This window comes from Chelmon rostratus, chromosome 1 (genome assembly GCF_017976325.1).
Source record: "Chelmon rostratus isolate fCheRos1 chromosome 1, fCheRos1.pri, whole genome shotgun sequence".
Classification (NCBI taxonomy): domain Eukaryota; kingdom Metazoa; phylum Chordata; class Actinopteri; order Chaetodontiformes; family Chaetodontidae; genus Chelmon; species Chelmon rostratus.
This window is the reverse complement of record NC_055658.1, coordinates 12,533,232-12,557,450: the sequence shown is the minus strand read 5'-3', so window position 1 is coordinate 12,557,450 and position 24,219 is coordinate 12,533,232. Positions and strand designations below refer to the sequence as shown.

General features: G+C 39.6%; 1 protein-coding gene across 1 annotated transcript in view; it reads left to right on the top strand.

Annotated features, from left to right (window-relative positions):
- The window catches only part of gpc6a (glypican 6a), a 133,294-nt gene that overhangs the window by 12,038 nt on the left and 97,037 nt on the right, over positions 1 to 24,219 (top strand). The window contains exon 2 of the mRNA XM_041937762.1: positions 14,907 to 15,065. Coding sequence (XP_041793696.1) covers positions 14,907 to 15,065 — 159 coding nt within the window. The remainder of the gene's footprint in view (positions 1 to 14,906; positions 15,066 to 24,219) is intronic.

The following is a 24,219-nucleotide window of genomic DNA, read 5'->3' as shown; positions in this document are numbered from 1 at the left end:
AAATAGCATTCATGTCAATATCCAAGTCGTGACTGAGAAACAGATTTATCTGACATCTCTGATATATCCGAAAAAAAAACATTTTGGTGGATGTGGTTATGCTGCCAATGCACAGTGTTTGTAGCCCTGAAATGACCAATGCTTCATTCACACGTTCGATGAAGTGAGTGCTTACAATTTGTAAACATTTGAATCTTTTCAATCTCTGTCGTCCACCCTGTATGACGGGAACGCAGCAGAAGCAAAAGTCTCTCACTTCTGCTGAATTTCCTGCAAACTGATGCCCATTGTTTTCGTTATCCTGTCGGAAGAGTACTGTTCTCTACGCATTGTGCATGACAATACCGTGGTGTTCCCATGTTTTTTTTTTTTTCTTTTCATGCATCTTTAATTCATGGTCTGAGGTTCATGCCTACAATTTGAGGCATGTCTTTTTCATATTTCCATCTCGGTAATAGCTACTCATTTAGCCCAACTGGTTTTTCAGGACAGAACCTGGCTGGTGCAATTGTGTCATTGTGTAAAATGGAATGCCTCCAGCACTTACCATCTTTGGGGAAATTCAGCAAAAGATGTTAAGAGGAAAATAGAGGGGGAAAAAAGGGAAAACAACTATTTTTGTGCAATGGGATTTCAACCCTAACAAAACACCCTGAACCCTCTGTAGTTAATACTTAAAAAAATCAATATTCTTAATGTCTTCCTGCCGTGCTGTCAGTTCACGCTGATTGAAGCCAGAGTTCATAAATGTAAACAAAACAGTCTGCACCTCGTCATATACATGCAAAGTGTGTTTGTTTCCACCTGTACGGCTGTCATGTTTCAAGCTCACAGGCTGCTTATCCGACTAAAATGGGGGCAGACTTGACATTCGATTTGTAAGTGTGACACAAAATTATGAAGTTAAAGAAATGCCTGATTTTTTTCATGGAATTAAGTCTTACCTCGCTGCTTCACGCTAGCGGTGAACCATATATTTATCTATCCATTACTGTCACTCTATCTTCCAACTGTGGAAGTTATTTGAAAGTTAGAAAATGTTTTAGCAGTCTCTGAGTGTGGTAACATATGGTCGGAGCGATTGTGGGAATTATCTGTGTCATCTTCTTTGGACATATTCAATTTGGGTCTCAAGCCCCAGAGGAAATAGTTGAAAGTGGGTGATTTGGGTGATGGAGAGGGGATCCAGATGGCAGAGCAGCGGTAAGATCAATCGAGCTTGATGCATTTTTCCCACTTCAACATCCAGACAGATGTGATTTAACACAGTAATTGGGTTTACTTCCAGTTCGTGGATTTCTGTTGACAAGTTATCATACCTTAGAAAAGCTTGTGCAAACTTGCTTGTAAAAACTCATAATCATTTATTATTTCTCGTGTTTTTTCATGGCAACAGTTCATTATTGTGAATCATCTTCCCAGGCTGAAGAGGCTATAGAAGCAACATGTTTAAGGTTTTGGCTGAATGTTACACACACAGACGTAACGATTGTGTCTTCATTCAGAAAGCATCTAGTGTTTTTTACGATGCTGCCTGCTTATGTCAAGATCAAAGTGAAACCAGCACGTTTGGCATTCCTGATGGCAAAATGACAATAAATTATTATCAAGAAATTGATTATCGAAGTAGTTACCGATTAATGTTCTGACGATCGACAGCAGAAACAACAGTTTAACTCTGATAAATACTCTTGAAACCTGTATCAGTTTCACTTCACTGTGTTTTGTTTTCAGATTTTGCTCACACCATCCTGGTAACTTTTGAGAGCTATTTTCATGCCAATGTTTCCGCTTTTTTTCCATTGAAAATGTATATTTTACCCCAAAAATGTCGGCTTGGTTCAATACTATACATTTTTCAAAAGAAACAACACAATTCTTGAGGTTTATCATTTAGTACCTCGACATGAGATCTAGATTCTGAAGGCGTCATGCTGTATCAACCACGCAACTTTCTAATAGTCAATAGTTGTCACTTCTGAACTCAATTTTTGGACGAGACTGGACTGAGAGAGGTGACGAGGTGTAGTCCATCATTGGAAGTAAAAAGAAAAACACCTGACAGTTGGTAGCCTACTTTTGCTTTGCATTTTAGATACGACTCAGATGTGTTTAGAGGAAGACGTCCCGATACATCCAGAATGTCTTTGATTGCAGGAATCCTTCATCATGCTGATTTTAAAAGTTAACCTTTGAACACAACACACTGTATCATGCGACAACAGTAGCTGCTGATTTCACCACATTTTACTCACAGCTGTTTTTCCCTTTCATGTAACATTACAGGGTATTCATACAGTGTTCTGTCACTCAACAACCTTTAATTCTATTTGTGAGTGCGATCGAGCTTCCTTTGCCCTCTAATCTAGGCCGTGTCAGATGAATAAAGGGCCCTTTAAACCTGTCGCAGCCCAAATAAAAAAGGGCAGTCATGGCCCAGATGTGTGAGGGGCCTAAGCTGTGCCTGAGTCAATAGATCTTAAAGATAGAGGTGTCAGCCTTTCACAGGAAGCCGAGGCTCAGCCGGCCTTTTAGCTCTGACTGTCCAGTATGCTGAACTTGGCTGAACCGTTCAGAGAGGAGAGACGGAGAAAGCAAGAAGACAAAGACAGGCACAGTCTTTAGAGAAATTCTTGACTTTGACCCCCCTCTCCTGGTCACATAAGTCCAGTTCCGGTCTTAAACCCGGGCTTTTTCTGCCATAGATTTTGTCGTAATGCTAACTGGTTTCATTCACATTTTGCTCTTTTCAATGGCTTAAATGACCTTTAGTTCACAAAGAGGGCTGTTATTCAATACACAACACCAACACAGAAGCCCCAAAAAGCAAACTATAATTTTCCTTTGGATTTTTTCCTTGATATCAATAAATATGAAATCCTTTAATTGGCTTCCTACATCACTCCACTCCCCTAACCTCTGCCTTTTATCCATCTCCTACTCCAACTGCAAACAAATTAATACAAAACAAAAGGGATTTACATAAATACAAACTGCCTTAAACTTGAAAGTAGATAATAGACATGACATTAGGGGTGAAAACCTCAATCAAGGTTTATGTAATTGGATTTCACAATATTGATGTACTGTATATTATTATATAGCTTTCTGTAAAATCAGTTCAGTGCCTGCTAATGGATAAAGTAACCAAACATCAATGTCTGTTTTAGGTAAGTCCAGTGAATTAAATACAAATCATTTATGCTGATTGAAAAATGATACTAAAATCTACTATTTCCATAGAGAAGTCCTGCTCATTGATTGACGATGTTGCCCTCAAAAATTGCACTTTTTCTATGATTTTAAAGCCATACTTAATGTAAAACCAACGTTGGCTGACAAGTGATGTACCCTTTAAAGCTGAAAATACAACATAGATATGGCTGTAGACCAGCAGCAAATAAAGTAAGCAAGTGTTCATTTAAATATAAAGTGTTGTAGAACAAATCTTTAGTGACAGATATTGGCATGTGATAGATTTTGAACAGAATCAGTGCTAAAAATAAGGAACTGACTTTGGACGAAATTATAGCTATTGCAGGCCCGGCTCAAGCGAACTCAATTGTTGAATTGAAATGTCAAGAGTATGGACTTGCTTCTGCAGGCCTGCACCCTCAATTTAAGGCAATGAGTCTCTCAGCACATTGGTGCTCTGTAGCAGCCCGGACTATAAGAGCAGAGGGGAGGCAGAGAGAAGAGGCAATATTCCAGAGGCAGTTCTGAATGAGACTGGAGCTGGACTGGTGGTAGATCAATGATAATAAATGCGATTCATTCAAGATGCTTCCCTGTTATTGAGCTTGGCTCTGCTACGGTGAGAGGGCCCCGCTAACAAGCAGCAATTTAAGATATTGTGGAATCAGATTAAAACAAATCCGGATTTCAATCAAAGTTTAAATGACATAATTACATAAAGCTACCATATACATTACGCTTGGCTCTTTTAGGCTCTTTTCTGGGTAACAAACTTGGAATAAAACTCACCAGCTCGGAGTACAATGGTGCTGCTCCACTCTGCAGAAATTAATTAAATTTACTGCATCACTACACCTTTTTATGAATTTTAAGCTTGGGTGAATAATACATTTTTTTCTCTTGACTTCATATGATCTGCTGGCTTTTCTTGGCATGAAGCTCTGACGAGAATGTCCTCACTTTATAAATGCTGGCAAGAGTGGTCAAGGGATGTACCAGATGGCATGGTCCATATGCAGTTTGCCCTTTGGCCAGGTAGACTAATGAATCCTTTTGGGAGTTAATCACACTGTCTGGCATCAGACCGTACATGGGCATTGAACCCACTCTTTTCCCACAGCTGGCCTGAAATATTCTGGGGCCTTCACATTTCCCTGCAACATATGTTTGTAGTTGAGGGGATAAAATTGAAAAAAGTCTCAGCATTTTAATCTCCCAAGCAGAAGGTTGTGACGTAGTCAAACTGCTGTATGTATCTTTTGATGACAGACCCTTTTCAGCTCTTGACAGTGGTGGTTTTGGACTAGAACTTAACCATATCTTAAAGTGTTTATCTGCAGACAAATGCAGCGACTGATTCATGTCACAAGCCTTGTCGACATCAGTGCACATTTAAGGACAGAGTTGTACTCGATTAGAAGTACTGTGCAGGACATTTTGTCCAACCATGTAGGAAATCAAAGTGTTTATAATTGTTGAATTGAAATTGTGGAATTTGGAATTTTCAGTGGACTGACCCAGCAAGAGATAAGTGGCAGCTCACCATCGTCTCTGCATGTCTACATATCGGTCCCTAGTCGGCGCTTTGTGGGCAAACCAAACATGAGGATTTAATGGGGATTTATGAAAGCAAAAGAGAAGAAGAGGCCTGTGACTCTTGGAGAAGATCTTTACAGTAGAGCCCAGACAAGACATGTATCCCTCTGTTAAAACTGGCCAAAAATCCATTGAAAAGTTTTATGCCTTTGCACCGGGGACAGCGAATAGTACATATGCACCATTCTCGTGACCACATTTTGGGGGAATTTCTTCAAATTTGTAACAAACATTTGACCTAAAAGATGAATTGATTGGATTTTGGTGGTCAAAGGTCACTGTGACCACACACTAGGGCTGTCAGAATTGGGCAAAAATGATGTTTGATTATTTCTTCTAAAAAAAACACACAGGTTTGAACCATTCAAAGATCTGTTTTAGCACATTATATCCTATACGTATGTGTGCGTGTGTGTGTGTGTATAATATAAATGCAGCATTGTAGTCCACCAGAAGCTCATTGACTCAGATGATTGTTGTTGCACCATGGTTATGAATGCAACTTGACTGGTTGGCAGTTAATATTATATGTTTTATAGTTATTATGCTATTATAGATATTTTCTACATATTTCAATAGATTTCTGGACAGATCTCTTTGCAAAAGCACGTCAAAAAGTGGAATCCCTTACATACATTAATGATCCACAGGGTTACAAGTTACATGGATTTGTGTGTGGTGGATTGATCTATCTATAGATGATAATATACTGTATATTTATGAACCCTCTTGTCACTAAGATAAGCGCCTAAGAACTATGACCATCATTGCCAACCTCACATCAGACAGTGTACTGCTATCCATGTTCATATGTCTTTAACACTAGATATATTTTTGGCATTTTCTATCTAATATCACGTCATTTCCTGGGTTTTTTATCTGCTGCAGTGTAGTCAGTACTCGCTGTGGGCTCCTGCGCCATTTCATTCATGACCCCATGGTGGCTGTTATTTTGCTGAAATAAACCACTTTCAATAGTATTTGTTTGATAAAACATTAATTTCTTGTGGTATTTTCTTTAAATAAATGAGTATAAAATGAGCCAATAGGATATTTCTCAGCTCCCAGAGCAAAGCTAAAAGAAGAATAGTGCAGCAGTATGACGAGCGAGATGGGTTTACACCCTTTACTTTTTATTTTGATTATTGCATTAAATCTTTGCTTAACTTGATCAACCACGTTGCAGTGGAAGCCTTAGGATCTCCTTAACTTCCGCTTTGAAGACTTTTCCACGGCTTTTCCTTTGAAGCCTTATCTTGAGTTGGCAAGTGACTGAAACCAATCGGAGTTCAGCTCAGTGCTCCGTGACTATTGAGGTCTCACACCTTCTAGCGCAACAACACAATATACAGACCCACCTGCTGGCAGCCATTTAGCAGATGACCAAGCAGAACAATTACGTGTAAACACAAGTTAGGGTTGCACGTCCATGTATACAACATGTGTCCACTATCTGCTTTATGTCAAGACTTAAAATTGCATTTGATCTGAATTGAGCCATTTTGAAAAAAACATATTTATTTTCAATGTCTCCCCTTTCTTATTTGTTGCCTCTGCTTTCTTTCTTTTTATAGTAGCAGCAGAAAAACATTTCAACATAATGGCCCAAGTTTGGTAAACATGCCAGCATGCCATTCAGTCCTCCCAACCCCTGCTATTTTGCAGTAAATAATAATGCATGAGATTTTTCTTTGGCAGACCTTTTTTCCCCAGTAAAGCAAAACACTTTAGACACCTCTCCTTGAGTGCTCTTCTGAACCTTATATTCTCCATTATGTCTACTAGCAGTCTCTTGTGTTACTGTGTGACAAGAAAAAGAGTCATACTCTGTCTTGCTATCATCTTGTGATAGCTGAAACATAATAGAAGTACCACAAATGCTGCATTCATTCAAACATATACTAAAACGTTAGCATGTACTGGGTGTGTGTGACTGAATTTGTGAATACAACCTCTCTGAAATTTCAGGTAATCAATGGCTAATGGAGACAGTTTTTGAATGTGGTTCAGTATTGTGTGACAGTACTGTAGCTGGCAGCCACAAAACGGGCTGCAATGCAATCCCTGCGGGCGTTTGTGCACCGTCAGTGTACATCCACTAAGTCCAAGTGTTTTTGTTTGCCACTGACAGGCTCAGATTGTTATTCTAGGTGTCTGAGAACAATGTGTAAACTATTCCTGCAGAGATAGACCTGTTTGTTAAAGAGCAAGATCTTTCTTGCTCAACCAGAAACAGCTGCTGTATTGCTCTCGCCAAAGCCACCAGAGTCCATTCAAAGAAACAGTAATTTTATCATTGTAAAACACAGTGCAGTCAAACTCGACGGAAACGAAATGAAACTCACCAAAGCCTTGTTGCTTCGTCTTTCAGCAATCACCACCAACGGAATGGAAAACGGAAACTCCGGTTGTGTGACTCTTGTCCGTCATGCAGTGCATTCAGTGCAGCAGCCCAGGCCCACGCAGGAACAGCTGCTGTGGTACTGCGCCCCCCGCCCCCAAATCAAATATTAATTTTCACAATCGAATGAATTCAGAATATTCGTTGACAGCCCTTGTTGCCACTTTTGCCTCATGTCAAAAACCTCACAACAGCATTATTAAAGGGGCTACTTATGTGGCTGTCTGGCGTTCGCTCTCTCTAATAAAATAAACTGCTGTTGGCGTGAAAGCACAATCTTTGTATTTGTTGTGAGAAAGGGTTCCCCTGTCTTGTGCATTCAGAATCAACAAAGCAAAAGGGTATACAAGGAAACATACAGGCAGACAAAACCTCAGTAGCAGTCACCCTTCAGTGCATCTGAGGCTCAAATCTGTTGTATGCCACAAGGACATCAGTTGAGCTTTAACATCACATGGGTGCCGTACCAACTGTAGGCTCTGCTGCCATTCTTAAAGAACTGCTATTAGAGAAGAAGAAATCCCTGCCATCCTCCACATGATTGCAGCATATCAGCCTTTGCATGCGTATGAAGCCCCAAACAAGCGAAGAACATGTTTCCTTAACATCAAGGGATGTGAATCCACAGGGAACTGAGGCCAAATACAACTGTGGAGTAAAGCATCCCAAATGATGTTAGGTCCTCTTTAATCTCTACATTATCATACCTCCAGGTCCATCCACTTCCTCCCAATGACCTACATATTCCTGACTTTGTGTTATTTAGCAAATCAGAACGTCTGATCGGTTAAACGTGTGTCACACATAATAATCTTCAAGTAATCTTTTCAGTGTTTTCGGAGAATTCTGCGAGAGGGTCTGTGTCTGTGTGGCTGATTCCACGTGTCAAATGACATTGTCTTGCCATCTCTCCTTCAGCCATTCATCAGCATGGCACCGGCCTACGTGAGCATGCTCCGAGACTGTAGTCAGCAATTTCACCTAATTACAAAGCTACGCTCCAGTCATGTTTCTGCGACTCATGAAAATAGCGATCCAGAGGAGCCAAACACATCTGCGTATCAGAGAAACTGAACAAAGCAGCAAATGTGTGATTGCGTTTGTAAGACGAACAACATTTCTTATGCCTCACTTCCTCTTTGATTAGGAAACATTTGAGCTAATGCCAGAACATTTCACTGTAAAATCCCCAAAGAAGATTACCATTTGTCCTTAATTATCTTGCCTTCTGTAATTACATACATTTAAATCTCTGATCAGCGCGTTCTGAATGGGAAAGATGTGCAGCAGTGCCTTCTGACATCTGCGCTCGAGGCAGCTGCAGAGGACAGAGCGGAATGTTAGCAAGCTTTACTGGGTTAAGAAAAAAATGGTGAAGACCTTTATCCACATTTTCTGTCACAGCGATTGCATCGTTATTTGCTCATAAGTCATAGATAAACCTGTGAGTAAATAATGTATTATGTATGTGTATATGCCGGTCTGTCTTTGCGTGTGCTGATCCATGAATTTGTGATCAGGTTAGGCGTATAATGAATCATGAATGTGGGTGGATGTGCCAGACCTAATGCCTGCTACAGCTTGGTTCTTTTATATCTAAATGAAAGCAGGCTTCCTCTCCATGAAGAACCCGATGGGACATGTGTATCTTCTTCAGTATGTTGAGGCTTATTGTACATACAGTATGTGTTTCTCTGCTGCTCGCTCTGTAAAAAACCTTTCGTCTTCTTGCCTGTTGTTTTGTCAAAAATATAAGCTGACAGACAGAACACTGTAGCAAATGGGTATAACTCAAAAGTATAGGCACTATGGCTTTTTTTAATAAACGTGCAGAAGCAGCAGCAGTGAGAGAACTGGTTGCAGCACTGATTTGGCAGGCGGCTTTAACAGATGCCATGTACGTGCTCTGGGAGTGTTCCCAACTTGCCCCTCTTCACCTGCAGACAGTAGTGGTAATGTTAGCGACACAACCAGTGTTCTGTGTTTTTTGTCCCCTCGGCGCTCTTCTTGCTAACAGCTCTGATTTGTCAAAATCCATCTCTGAGGCAATTGTTTATCCAAGCACACAGTAACAGCGAGGCTTAATTAATTAGCACAGGCGCGTTCAAGCTGATTGTTTCGAGTCCGCTGTGATTTTCTGTTCTCAGCAAATGAGGTTTGCCAATTGAATATCTTGAATATAAACACAATATTTTTGGTCACACTTTATATTAATGTACACAACTAGTGGCTTATTAGCATGCATACTGGTAGTAGCATATTAGTCATTATAAAGCACTTATTAATGCATTACACTGGGTTTATTAAGGGTTAGGTTGTTAAGATTGTAATTCATGTACAACAACTTCCTTAGTTACGATCAATAAGCAGTAATTAATTGATGGAAAACTCTATTTTTTCTCACGTGAATGGCCTAGCAGAACGTGGTCATTCAGAATATGGCATGGATAAATGCTTTATAATGATTAATAAAGAGCCAATATGTTATATGTCTTGTGAAGTATATACAGTATATTACAATGGGAAGGAGGGAATTTTAGTGTAAATCCTTCGCATATCTATTTATATTTATTTTGTTGTTTTACAGCAATTGGCCAGTCTACTGCATAAAGGAGCTATGAAATTGAACTGTTCTAGATAAAATGAGAAAGGTGTGAATTGGGTCCTTCTGTACTGTTGGCTACTATAAGGTACTTTTATTTCATATTTAATTTAAAGCGCTTTGCTGTTTAAGGCTTCCTTTAGGCTTTTGACCAATTGTTAAGGCATTCACATTTTATTCATTGTTTTATGCATCTCTGTAAATGTGTTTTTATTGCAACACAGCTTGTGCTTTATGCCCAAACAGGCATCCCTGGCTTTCTGTCGTCCACCCTTATGTCTCCATTTTGTTGGTATTGAGACTTACAAGTTTAACTCAGCCTGACAGAGTCTGAGCACAACTGTGATCTCGCAAGCGTGCAGTGTATTGACAGCTTGGTTTCAAATTCCATCTTGGGTGCAAAGCAACCAACTAGAACAGGACAGATATGGTCTGGTGAGCCAAAATCCCATCTAGATTTGGCGACGATTATTCCCTAAGTTCACGAAGGTAGGCATTTGTGTTTGTTTTGTTCTTTAGAAAGGGAGCTCGCAAAGGATAAAAAACTGTGCAGGAAAGTTTTGTTGCGTAGTTTTGTCCTGTATTATTTTGGAATCACTGCTTTTTATATTCTGCTGTTTATTTTGGTATCTGTGTTATGGAAAGCGGACAGAAAAAAAAGGGGGGGGGGGTGAGAAAAGGAGAGAAGGTATAGCATGTGACAAATTCACAACAGTCACAACAACATAAACATGCAGCTCACGCTCCTGCCTGCTGCTCAAAGAGTCCTATTTTGCGTTGGTTTATGTAACAGCAGCATCACCGTTTTCAAAGTGGTGAAAGTAGCTGGATATGTCAAATTATGTGTTTATACAGAAACGAGACTGAAAGATGAAAAGAGTGATGCACAACCTATGAAAGCTAAAAGCACCAGGATTTCCTTTCAGCTGTCATTTGCACTTAAGGGCAGTTCAGCCTTGTATTGATTTATTGCATCAGTGGAAACTTCAAGCTGAAATGGACTTTCAGAGTTGCAGGGCTTCCTAATGCAGCGAGAAAGTGTCATTTTTCTTAAGTTCTCCATCATCATGACAATAAACCAACTCTTGTGGCAAACTCGTATGTGGGCTTTGTTTCAAACACTGCAAGTTTGATCCTGGGAAACAAGGCTGAAATTTGGTGCTTTCTTTGACATTTGCCAGCCAGCTGATGCATGCTAGTTCAACCTGACCCCAAGTCAGTCTTAATAATCCCCTTGACTCCTCAATGTAAACATCCAAAAACAAAATGTGATGGGACATGTTGTGCTGCACTGATACTTTAATGATCCTTTGTTTCAGAGCTCAATGTAAGCAAAACTGATACAAAGCAAACAGTGACATGAACGGCGCCTAAAAAGATAAACAGCACAGATTTATGCAAAGAAAACATGAAATAATACTGCTATGCTACACTTTAGCTCTGTACCCTGCACAATATTGTTTTCTCTGCAGACACGTGTTTAACTGATCACAGCTTGGAATAAAGATTATCACACAGCGTTGCGTCTAGTGGAAATAACATGTGACAGCTGAGGAATGCTGTTGCATTGCAAAAAGATTACAACATTGTTGTTTAGCGGGGAAACAAAAGGGTCTGAAAGAATCACCAAATAGAAATCGACTGTTGCATTCCAGCTTATTTTGTTGTTTTACAGAGTTGGTCTCCGTGGCCAGCAGGCTTGTGCATTACTCTGGAGACAATGGGTTTCTGTTGAACTGTTGATGGTGCACCTCATTACTGTAGCCTGGTGCCTCTCTGAGGACTGATTAAGGATTAAGCACATTTGAGAGTGCCAGCACGTAGTACATACTGCATCCTCCTTCTTTCATTATCCATGCACAGCTCCTTCATCTATAGCTTACTGTATATGCATGCAGAACGCCAGTGTGCCTGCCAGTAGGATCCATCAAAAAAGTCCCGCAGTCAGTCTGTTCTGCGCACCAGTCGGCCGCTGGTGCCACGACAACCAATTCATCTTTCACTTTCTCAAATGTTAATGTTAGAAAAAAAAAAAAAGCCTCGCAAAATTCAAATCTTTCATGTGACTGCTGGCCAGACTTTTTTTTAGCCCTCTGATAACGATGTGTAATACTCTTGGATGCAGAGCAGCAGAGGAGACTATGCAGAAAAATGTGGCACCTCTAAAATGTCTATATTTGCACGTGTCAGTAACGAGACGTAAGCTGGCAGTTATTTCCCAAAGAATTAGCCCAACTGCTGCCTTCTTGAGCAACAGCTTTGCCAGTTCCGCAGATGTTGCTGCCCAGGAAGACAAACAGTTGAAAGCACACATTATGACCAGTGTGCTTTCATTGTTTTCACAGCAACCACAACCTCAATCTTTTGTTTGTTTGTTCATGGAGCTCTTCTTCTCACTGACAAGTCGTCCACGATGGAGCCCTCAAGTCTCCATCCCACTGCTGAGTCTCAGGCTCACACATGCAACGTTTCACTGAAGTGTTTTTTGGGGGAAACATATTAGAATTGGTTTGTAATCAAGCTTATTTCTCTGACTTTGATTAATTCAGGAAAATTCGCTCACTGTTCTTATATCTCTGGCGGTTGTTAGTTTTTAATTATCTGTTGATGGTGCCAATCTGTTGCTTTCAGTTGCATACCAGGTCATTTTCTGAGGTTTATCAGGCCATTTATTTGTAAATTCAGACATTTCTGTGCAGTCAAATCACTGAAAGGTACGAGAACAAGGAACAAATCAAACTGAGTGTGAGGTTGTAGGCTGCATTTTGGTATTTACAATTTTGGTTAACATTTTAAAGTCAGAAAATCATTTTGCACAAAAAGGAATTCTTAAACTTATTTTTATATATTGGTGGATGTATTGTTGTATTATTGTTGATCCGATCATTTAGGAATAAAGAAAGGAGAACAATCTGTATGTCTGCATTGCTCACTGGAAGCACAGGCCTCTGTTAATTCACTGTTTGGTTTGTTTACTTCCTTAATATAATATATTTAAAATATAATGCTAACAGATTTACATCAGCTTATCTTAACACCCATGCAAATGTTTGCTTTCTTATTTTGCACTAAAAGAATACAGATTAAGGTTAAACACACACAATAAACAGTGATCTGCAAACCTATGGTTGAATTAAACTACCGCTGTTAATACAGATCAGTTTTGGTCAGAGTTGTTGAATTTAAAGTGTGTATGAAACACTTTGTCAATGGGCCAAATATAATAATAATACCTCTACTTTATCAAAGCAGAACTCCACATTAATCCTCTTCCTCCTGTGTGAGTGCCTGAATGCTGCGCTATTGTACATCTTTGAAAGGTTTCAACCCCTGCTCTGCATCCATAGATTAACCCACGCACATTAGTCAGATGAGACAGATGTTACTCAAATTTGCTGTATTCATGTGCAGAATGGATCAAAGTTAGAGCTTTTGTCAATCAACACAAAATAAGAACTGTTTTTGAGCCAGTAAAGCAAATTTGGTTGTGATTTGAGCCTTTTTGTACACTCAGTGTGTAAACTTGGTTCCTCTGGATTTAGGCATTTTATCACATGCATCCTTGCAGATTTATAGTCTGCTCAGTCATTGCACCCATCAGATTCTCTGTTTGATGGAAGTCTTTGCATAGCTTGGATCACTCATGGACTCTTCCACTCTTTTCCTAAAACCACCCTGGTGGTTGGACGTAGTCAAAGGTCTTCAGCGCTCTTGCTATTTCAGCAATCTCTCTGTGTCTGGCTCAAACCATCATTCTCTCTAATCTCACGTCTCACAGCCCTGATGCTAAAAAGCACACCTGCCGTGATGCTGCCATCGCTACGCTCGGAGAAGGAGATTGTGTTAAATGCATGACGGGTTCAGCCTGTTTTCTGTCGGATAGTGGTATGGCTGTAGAACTGAATCTTTCATTTCATCAGACTGCACGATCTTTTTTTCCTCGCTCCATTCTGCAATTTGTGCCCTCTTACACACTTACACTGTTTACACACCAAGAATAATCTACAGATGTGAGACTAACCCCTTGGTTTTTAAGAGAGGGTTTTCAGATATGTGAGGTAATTTACTGATTGTTGTTTATCCAAAAGAAGGTTACAGCCAAAGGAGTATAGTTTCACATTTTCTCACGTTCTAAATGTCTACTGTACTCTGGTGAAGGCTTGGCATATTTGACAAATGATTTCATACCCTCTCCAACACTTCTGTTTCTGACTCATACAGAATCAGGTTTAACATTTGATATGCACACTCTTTTGTAACAGCTAATAGATGCTCAGTTCTTCTGTAAGTCCCGACAATTTAATTGTCCTGATGTGCAACCACTCACCATCTCAAAGCCTGGATGTTAACTCTTTCAGTTAACGGAGACTGCTCTCATCTGCAGTGATCTCAGCAACAGCAGAGACAGTTGGTTTTGGAGACGGGGCTTCATTGTACAGTATCTGATCACCAGCCAACAGTAGGCAGACAGTTAGCGACTAGCTGGTGAACATGGTCGAGCATTTAGCGGCAAGAGCCGGATAGTTCCCTCAGGAGTTGGTGGAGACCAAAAACAGAGCTAAAAAAAGAGTAAAAATCGGACTTTCATCAGGTGGCCACAAACACGACTCCAGATTCATGAGACAGTTACTTGATTTTCTGGTGGATGTGTGAATAATTAATTGTTTGCTAAAATGTTTGTTTATCAGGTTATAATACGTCAATGATTTGTTTACAACTGTACAGTTGATGTCTAGACTACTACTGTAGCCTTGGCACCTCCTAGAAACTGAAATATAGTTTCTGAATCCAGTGCCAGTAGGTTGATGTACATAATACTGATGTACATGAGCTCAGTTGCAGTTACTGCAATGCCTTGGACTGTGATATAAAGAAATGAGGTGTGTGCACTGCTGTATCAAAGTTACTCTCTGTTTCACATGATAGCAGGTTACTGACAAATATTATCCTTCCCCGTTTGTTATGGTCTGTCCCTCTTTGATAGCTTCAGTGATGAGAGTCCCGAAATCACAGGAGAATTTTGATCAAAGCCTCAGCTCAGCCTTTTGAAAAACCGAATCCTGTGGCAGCGATGTGTGTAAAAATGGCGCTCTGTGTCTCTGTGTCCCTCAGGTGAGCACCTGCGTGTCTGTCCTCAGGGATACACCTGCTGCACATCTGAGATGGAGGACAAACTCAACCTGCAGAGCAAACTGGAGTTCGAGAACTTGGTCGAGAAGAGCAGCCACAATATAAGGACCACATTTGTCTCCAGGCATAAAAAGTTTGATGGTAAGCTATATGGATTTGTTTTATCTTCCTGATGTGCAGAGAATGAGAATTCAAATTGGTTGGCTGGACGTTTGCAGTACAAACCCAATTACAAAAAAGTTAGGACGCTGTGAAGGCATAAATAAAACAGAATGTGATCATTTGCTGATCCTTTTTGACACATACTCAATCGAATGAATTAGATGCAGCAACATGTTTTAAACAAATTGGGACAGGAGCAACTAAAGACTGGGAAAGTTGTGGAACGCTCCAAAAACACATGTTTGGATCATTCCACAGGTAAACAGGTTGATTGGTAACAGGTGAGAGCATCATGAGTGGGTATGAAAGGAGCATCCTGGAAAGGCTCAGTCATTCACAAGCGAGGATGGAGCGAGGTTCACCACTTTGTCAACACATGGTTGTATAGAGGGTGTTACTACATGGGCTCAGGAACACTTAAGTGAAACTGTCAGTAAACACAGTTCATTCACAATAATTGCATTCTGTTTTTATCTACGTTTTACACAGAGTCCTTACTTTTATGGAATCGGCTTAGTAAATATATTCCAGACAAGCACTGTCGAACTTGTAAAGGCGGACGGCTGATGCCACACTTAATAATTACTCTGACTCATATGACACTGTATGGGCAAATTGGTTTTGAAGACAGATTCTGAGTTTTGAGACTAAAACATCTCCTTTCATACATTATGCCCCTCTTTCTCTTTAGTACATTTTTGGGGGTTGTTTTGTCTCTTGGATCAAACCAGCTCCCCTATGAGACCTAGTCTGGCTAACTAGATATTATTGCTGTTGTTCCATCCTCACATAGGCTAAATGCTTTTTTGACTGACTGACTGTGTGTTGTGCTCTGTGCCACTCATCCTGAAGGAGCTACTGTGAATTTATTCTTTTTATTTTTACATGCTGACAGGACAAGACAACGCTAATGTGGCTTTGTGATGAAAAACGTCATCGACGTTCTGTGTGCTTAAATGCATAGCTGTCTGTAAATTCAGTACACTGCACCACTTATAGGACTCCACATGGTGCAGTCTTAGATCAAGGTGCTACAGTGTCTTCGTGCCACTTAGACTGTTTGTACGGGGACATTTCAGTGTCACACCAGCAGAGATATGTCGTGGAATAGCAAAGGAGTAATAAATAAGAAATACAATAAATAGAAATAAAAGAACTAGGACACAGTAATAAAATATGTGAGATACATGAGCAATGGTGTGCATCATAGTGTTAGTCGATTGGTCTCTGCCCTCATCATGAATCTTTTGCCTAATTTAAAAATTTTTACGGAATAAAAAGTCTTCCTCGACAGTGAATAGCACCTGATTGGATGTAGACACTGTTTAAAAAGATCAGTGAATTGTGGTCATGACCCGTTGTACTGAAACATCTATGAGCCTTTTCTCTTAGACTTGTGCAATTCTGCAAAAATAATATCTATGTGCAAGCGGGAGAAGGAATGCATGTCCTTCAATACAAGACACTAATGAATCTTGAATAGGACATTTTTTGTGGTCCTTGGCAAAAATCCCTTTTTTTTTCTTCTCTTTCCGTGATATCAAATGTGATATACACTAAAAACTGTGTGCCGGCACCAGAAAGGCTATAGCCGAAAGAGGAGAGATGGACGTTTCACCTGGCCAAAAACCATTAAGAATAGTTCCTTTCAAATTTGTCACTGCTGAATGTTAAATGATCCATCTGTCAGGTTGGCAGTCATCTGAGGACAATACCTTCATGTCCCTGGAAATGCTGTAAAGAAGGAATTCAATTGTTACTGTTTTAATTGGCAAGATTAGTTACCGGAGCAGATTTTGAGTGCGTGTGAGCCTGAAAAATCGTGTGTACAAAACATTCAGGTCGCAGCTTCTCATTTTTAGCGGCCGCCGTTATTAATTTTGTGAGCAACTTGATGCCAGGCCAAAATTAGACTTGTCAGTTGTTTGGTTAAAGTGCTGTCTGCCGCCAGCGTCTGGGCTGGACAAAATACTGTTTGTGTGTGAATGACCTTCACTCTGTAATGCTGCTCTACAATCGCGAGTGGACTGAGTGTTCCCGTGGTTCCCACAACTCCAACAGAGCAATGCTTCTTCTCTCTAGCTGATCAGATCGCCTCACTTTCAGGAGTCACATTCTCCATATTGTTTATTAATTAATATTATTCATCCAAGCTTATAAACTGAATATTTTTGAAGGTGGCTAAGGCTTGTTCAGTTAAGTAAGCTACAACTATTACAATGTGCAAAATATATATATAACCTACTTTTAGGTAAATAGAAGTATTTGGTTGGTTTATTAGATTTGGGCATCAGCAGATACTCATTATTTAAGGGCTGGGATCAGGATCAGGGCTAAAACAACATGGTAACACCTTCTATCATGGCACACATATATACTATATTAGTAGCATACTGGCTCTTTATTACTATAAAGCACTTATGCCTTATTTTGAAAGGCCATAAACTGTAAAAGTGTTTTCCCTCAGCAACCTCCTAATTGTTCTTATTGATTGCAAGTACGGAAGTTGAACTTGAATTACAATTTTACATGCTTTATAATGACTAATAAAGAGACAATATGCTACTAACATGCATGCTAATAAGCAGCTAGTTATTGGTTAATATGCGTGCCTTCATACAAAGTGTGACCTCCCTGAAAAGTTCTGTATGAAACACTCTGGAGTAGTAGGAAGGGTAATTCTTAACTGTTGTTTGACCAACTCTTGTTTACATCTGATTGGATTTTTCCCACCATCTTCCACCTAATTATGACAATATGACACTATTGACACGTACGAGATTTGGTCTATTTAGAGCTGAGGAAGTTAATTCAAGGGTTATGCTTTGAAAGGCCTTATTACGCTTTGCTGAAAAAGTAGTTTTTCACAGTATAGTGCCGTTAATGATAGGTGCACTGGAGAACTCAGGATCCTTCAGAAAATGCAAAGAAGCTGAAGCACACAATCTTTTGCATTTCTGAAAGAATGTGTGGGAGTTTTGTTTTTGGTGCTCACTTCAACCCATATTCTTCAAGTTTTAAAATTCATGATTCTGTATGTTTCCTTGCTTACTTGAACTAAGCTGGAATGAATGCATAAAAAAAAAAACTGTAAACCGGTGAAAAAAAAATAAGGATGTGACTTGATGTGAGGATGTCAAATGTACAAGACACTCAAGAACCACTAGTAAAGCTCCTCTGAGAAATGAGTATAATACAAAGGAGCTGATAGAACCAACAATAAAACAGGTTCAGCTCTACTTTTGTCAGACATTTAATTGGGAGCCATAGGTTATGCAAGCGTTGGTTGATTGCTGGAAATGTACAGTAAAATACCTGAAAGACTGGACTACATAATAGCACCAGTTCAAAGACGACACCTCTAGAACAATGTTCATGTATCTGTACCGTTTTATAGGAACAGGGGTGACACAGATCACTTATGCAATTCCATCTTCTACATAGGCCCATATCGCCAGGCCACTGAACATTACATTCCTTCTCCATCCACCTCATGGGGTTTGAATCATCCCTCATCAATTTTACATGCCCTCATTTCTGTCCCCAGTTATTTATAGGGTCCTATTATGAAAACCTTAACTTACTTTTTGATTACTGACTGCTTCCCCTGGAGGCCTGTGGGTTTTGATGCATTATCGAGCAGTCCTGATGCCATAAATGACTGCTGCACACAAGAATTAAGGTTTGGATATTCTGAATGTCCAATCGTCTGGCCGAGGAATCTTTTTCCCCTCACCTCTCAGTGTGCCTTATATTCTCCCAGGGAGACTTAGAGTCGAGGCCAATTGATTCACTGCATGGAGAAAGAAATTCACAACCAACTTTGCAACTCTGTATTCCTTTGGCTCAGTATGGTTGCACTCCCAACAGGTTTGTTTTATTAGTCTCTGAAAGCGTTAGTGTTCTCTGCTGTGACCCAGTAGGTGCCCTGAGGTAACTTGAATTCAGGACAAGAAATGAGATTAATATTTGCAATATTTATGCATGTGAGAGATAAAGCTGGAGAGACCGTGGCAGCGATAAAGAGTGAATGGCACTGGATGTGTGAAAGAGGCAGAGGGGAGAGAGAGTTGCATCGCATCTGTTAAAGATTAATTGCAGTGGATGAACCATGATAAAAGGTGCCTCATGCTCAGTCAGGTGAGTTGAGATTGAAACCGCTGTACAGAGTGGTTTGTGACCACAGGAGCTGTCATGTTTTTCTCTTTATAACATCTCTTTGATTTCTGGTCTTGTATATTTGAAATGTCACTATTTCACTGAAAATTCAATCAGTCATTCTGATCAGTCGCAGACACTGGTATGTATGTGTGGCGCTTAATCTGCTACCCACATCAATCCAATCATTTTACTTAGCTGGAAAAGTTGATTACAAATCCAAAGTGGTGGTATGATGCAGAACAAGGGTAACCTGAAGTATCTGTGGTGCTGCCATATTTATTGGTGGTCAGTTGGGGTCTTTCGAAAGGCCTGGTCAAACCGGAAAGTGGCAAAAACAAAGCTCATGAAATTGGTGGTGCTAGACCCATGCACTTGCACAGGGTTAGTTGGCAAACAACTGTAGCTGGGAGCCAACAGCTAGCACACGAGTGAACAGACAACATGCCAGTCAGTCACAAGTGCTCTCCAAGATATCGGCCTTGTTAGAGAAGGTCAATGACTAACTGGACGTTGAATTAAAGAGAGTTCACTACAGAGTCTTTGTATCATTCACTCCTGTCTCATCACTGTCGGCAAACAGTGCTTTTTTATTTGTGGAGCAGTTTGTACTCTAGTGAAAGAGGGTTACATAAGAGTTCACGGTGCAGCACAGCTAATAAGCTATCATCGATTCCTTTGTTTTACTGTCCAGCTCCCCGTTGCCTCAAAGGTCAGCACTGTGAAGACAGTTTGCTGTTTGTATTATAAAAAGTGTGTTTCAGATTTCACCAGTTGAGCTCAAGGCAGAAGACTTGCACAGATTTACTTGGCTCATGTTAGCAAATGTGCTTCTTGTGGCGCTAACATTGAAATGAACTGATTTCTCTTCAGCATTATTCAGTTTTAAATGCAGGTGTGACTGGGGCTTATCCGCTTTACCTCATTAGTTCATATGTGCAGATAAGTATTCATATTTTGTTACTTCTATAGTGTTAGCAACTAAATCATTAACTGCCCTAATTCAAGAAGACATCACATACAGTTTCATCTTAATTTCCTGCACAAATCAATTAATGTGATGTGAAATACTTACTTAACCTGCTTTGAGGTATAGAAAAGTTCTCTGCTTCATAACAGTTTAATAACTATATCATTTTGTTCCCATGCTTTGCTGGAAGCTACAATATTTCAACTTACATTGAGTGAAATAATAGAATATGCCATTAATGCCACTGTTTATGGCTACACCAATTGGATTTTTTTTTCCAGCATTTTATACATCCCTACAATTCAGCAGTATATTTAGCATCTTTTAAAGCCTTGGAGTTTAAGAGGTTAATTGACAGAACTTGAGAGGAGTTTGACTCATTTGTATCTCCAGTATTGCCCTCTCTATTAGCCATTTGTTTTTGTTGTATGGTAGATGCTCATTAGATTCAGTTTGGTTGATGCCTTTCTGTCGAGACCTCGGCAAGAGATTAGTGTGTGCGGTTGGTTGACTGAAGTCTGGGTTGAGCAGCAGCCTTGGTTGACTGACTTCTTTGATCCTGCCCCAGTAGAGCTTCTCTGCTCAACGCTGAGAGTTTGCAGCGCCCCTCATTCACTTCAACGATCCCTTATTCATACCCGACTTAAACCTAGACTGACTGGAACACAACACCCTATTCTCTCTAATCTGTGCTCTCTACAAATTCACAAGCCCCTAGTGGACTGTGTAAGCTGGCAACCAAACAGGGTAAAAACACGACTCCAGTTATTGCGTTTCACAGATGTATTCTTTATCCGTAACACTTTATTTCAAGGTGAATGCCTCAGAAATAGCGAATTTTGTCGTACCAGGTTTTAATGGAAAATAAAAGAATCCATCTTTCTTCTGTCAGATCGAGGCAAGTGGAACAACTGACACAGCTCTTCCGGGCCTCATTATTAAATTATGTCTCCATCGTTTTTACATTAATTGTTTAGTGCATTAAAGCTGTTTGTGCACCACAGAATACTAAGTCAAGAATTTGAAGAATAAGCAGCAAGCACTTTTTTTTATGCATGAAAAGGCAGTAAACGGGACCTAAAATATTTTACTCATCCTAGTCAACACATCGGTCCTGTGCATGATGCCGTGGCCTCTTTTTAAACAAAGAGAGGAAAAAGCAAAGCTTTAATGGGAAATCAGAGAGTGATGAATCACAGTTGCTTCAAAATCGACCCCATTAAAAACAACAGAGGGAAAGATGATCTGTAAACCGACATGTTGCAACTTATTATCTCAACAATAATGTCTCAGACTAATAGACAACTGTTTCCCTTCCATTTCAACAACTACTAAGAAGAACCAGACCTTTGTTTACTAGTTGACAAATCAGCAAATGCTTTTGATCCTTCATATCCAGTCAACAAGCCTTTCCAACTTCAGTACTGTGAGCACTGCTTCTTGGTGCATTAGGCGAGGCATTATTGCCATGTTTACTTTAACCCAAGAGCCCTTCAAATAAGGGCTAACCAAGCATTAAAATTAACCAAACAACCAACTATTAAATGCAAATTGGTATGCAATACATTTAAATAATGGAGCAATGTTTCCGATTATGAGGTCTTGAAAATCTTAAATTGGCCATCTGTAAGAGAGGAATAGATGTGATCATGGGTTCATTCATAAAATAAAACCATTACGTTCGAAATCCTTTCGGTCTAAATGTAACTAAACTAAGCAGTAAATGCCTAAGTCTATTATGCTGTTTAGACAAGCCTGATAAAAAGCTTTATTCAGAATAAATAAAACAACAATTAGCCTTGAAGCAAGATATTTTAGCAATAACAAGATTGATTGCTTTTGTGTTAGACTGACAAGGTAAATACATGGCTATTTTCCACTATGTTATAAGTGTGGAGGTTTTGTTAGATTGAGTCACACCACACACTGATGGATTGTTCTTTCATTATAGCATGTCTTTGTGGGTCCGTCTTAAAGAAGGCCTTTCATTACTATAGACTATGGTCGTGTCGCCTTAGCGCTTTTGTTTGAGCAATGTGACGTTCAGAATCTTCATTTATTGATCTTAACAGCAAAACAGTGTTTCATCCTGAGGTTCATCAAATTCAGGCCTGTGGTTTCATCTCAGTGCTAAATCTTCTGACTTCAAAAAAATATATATATGTGTGTGTGTGTGTGTGTGTGTGTGTGTGTGTGTATATATATATATATATATGTAAAACCTTTGGTGATCTACCAACTTCCCCAGACATTACCAACTCAGTCTTACATGTATTATTTATGTTTGACAGTCATTGAAGTACTTACCAAGTAAAAATGTGAAAATGCCCACAATTCAGAGCTGACATCAAGTGGTTACATCAAAACAGGATCTCAGAGGTCCTCATTAAACTTTACTCGCCCCAGTTCAGCTCTGAAGTTATGAACTGGAATTATAATTACCCACTTTGTGATAACAAGTGTTATAATCCTTTTAAGAAAGTAAACGATTTGTTCACTTAAAATTTTGATGGATCATCCCTAACACCCTCTGTGTGACACATTATGTCTGTTTTGCTTCTACAGACTTGAATGATACCTTGAACGCGTTTAATTAACCCGTGCACACACATGTGCTCCAGACTGAGTACTGAGTTTGTGGACTGATTTGTAATTCCCATTATCCTTTGTGCATAATATAATAGCCAACATTATTAATTTATACTATGAATAAATTGATTAAAGAGGTTACACTTAATACACAGTGCAAGATTCTGCTGAGATTCGGCCCCGTTTAGACATTAAAATCAAGTTGAAAGTTTGGCTGCTGTGGCCAGCTGGACACTAATTTGGCAAAGGTAAACTTGCTAAATTCATTGGGTCCTGTGAGGACTGACACTTATGAGCCAACAATGTAGAGAGTATCTTGGTATGTAATTAATACAGATTAATTTATAAGATAAAGAGGGCCAACAGTATGAGGCAGCTACTAATCGTGGTTGCCATATTTATTAGTCGTGGTTTGTTGATGAAGTAACAGAGCAGAGAAATGCAAAGGGGTCATTAAAGTCAAAAATCCTCCTGGGAACATCGATACACTTTTTACACAATGTGCCTGCTACATCAAAAGATATTATTTGAGCAAAGTCAACATCATGGTGTGCGGGTGGTCCTGGGGGGGAAAGCTAATGGAGTGTCCAAAATGGAAAATGTTTATCCTCTGGCGATGTGGCCAAAGATTTCATGGCATGCTGCCCACAAGATCTGAATATGTCTTGTGTACATTGTGCACATTTTGACCTGACTGGGTGAAATGTAATAATGACGAATGTTCCTCTGTGACATGCTCAGTCAGGTACACTCAGTTTTATATTTGTATAATTTCCCTCAAAGGGCTTAACAATGTTTATATATCATACTTTGTTTAGTAAGATAAACTCACATTAATTTTGTAAATCTGGACTGAGGTGGTTGTTGTTCCCATATGAAGCATTTAGATTAGCTAGTTACTGTGCTTGGAGAGAACGTGTGAGAGGAGGAAAAAAAAGCTCTGTTTCAAGATAAACTGTAGGTATGTTGCAGGTCTTTTCAGCATGCAGTTCATTCGATTTATTATTTCAAATATGCTATATGAATGAATATAGAAGAGCTTTATCATGTCGTACCATCACAGCCCTAATGTTTACTTTCAGGCAAACCAGACCAAATGTGAACTCACCCACAGGAAAGCTGCGTTTATATATCAGACTAGGCTAAAATGCACTTTCTTTTCTTCTGTGTAAAATGTGTAAATACCAAGGCCAATCAAATAGAAGATTTTTTTCCTGTAAAGATGGCCTTCAAGTCGATTTTATTCACTGTATATTGCTCAATATCATGAATCACACATGTGCCTCTAGGAGCTTTACTTATGCAGAATATGACACACATTATATTTAGACGCTGAATTCTAATAAGGGAAAACTCTCCGTCTCTCTCAGACACACACACACAAAAGCCTTTAATGTTGGAAAAATGGAAGAAACA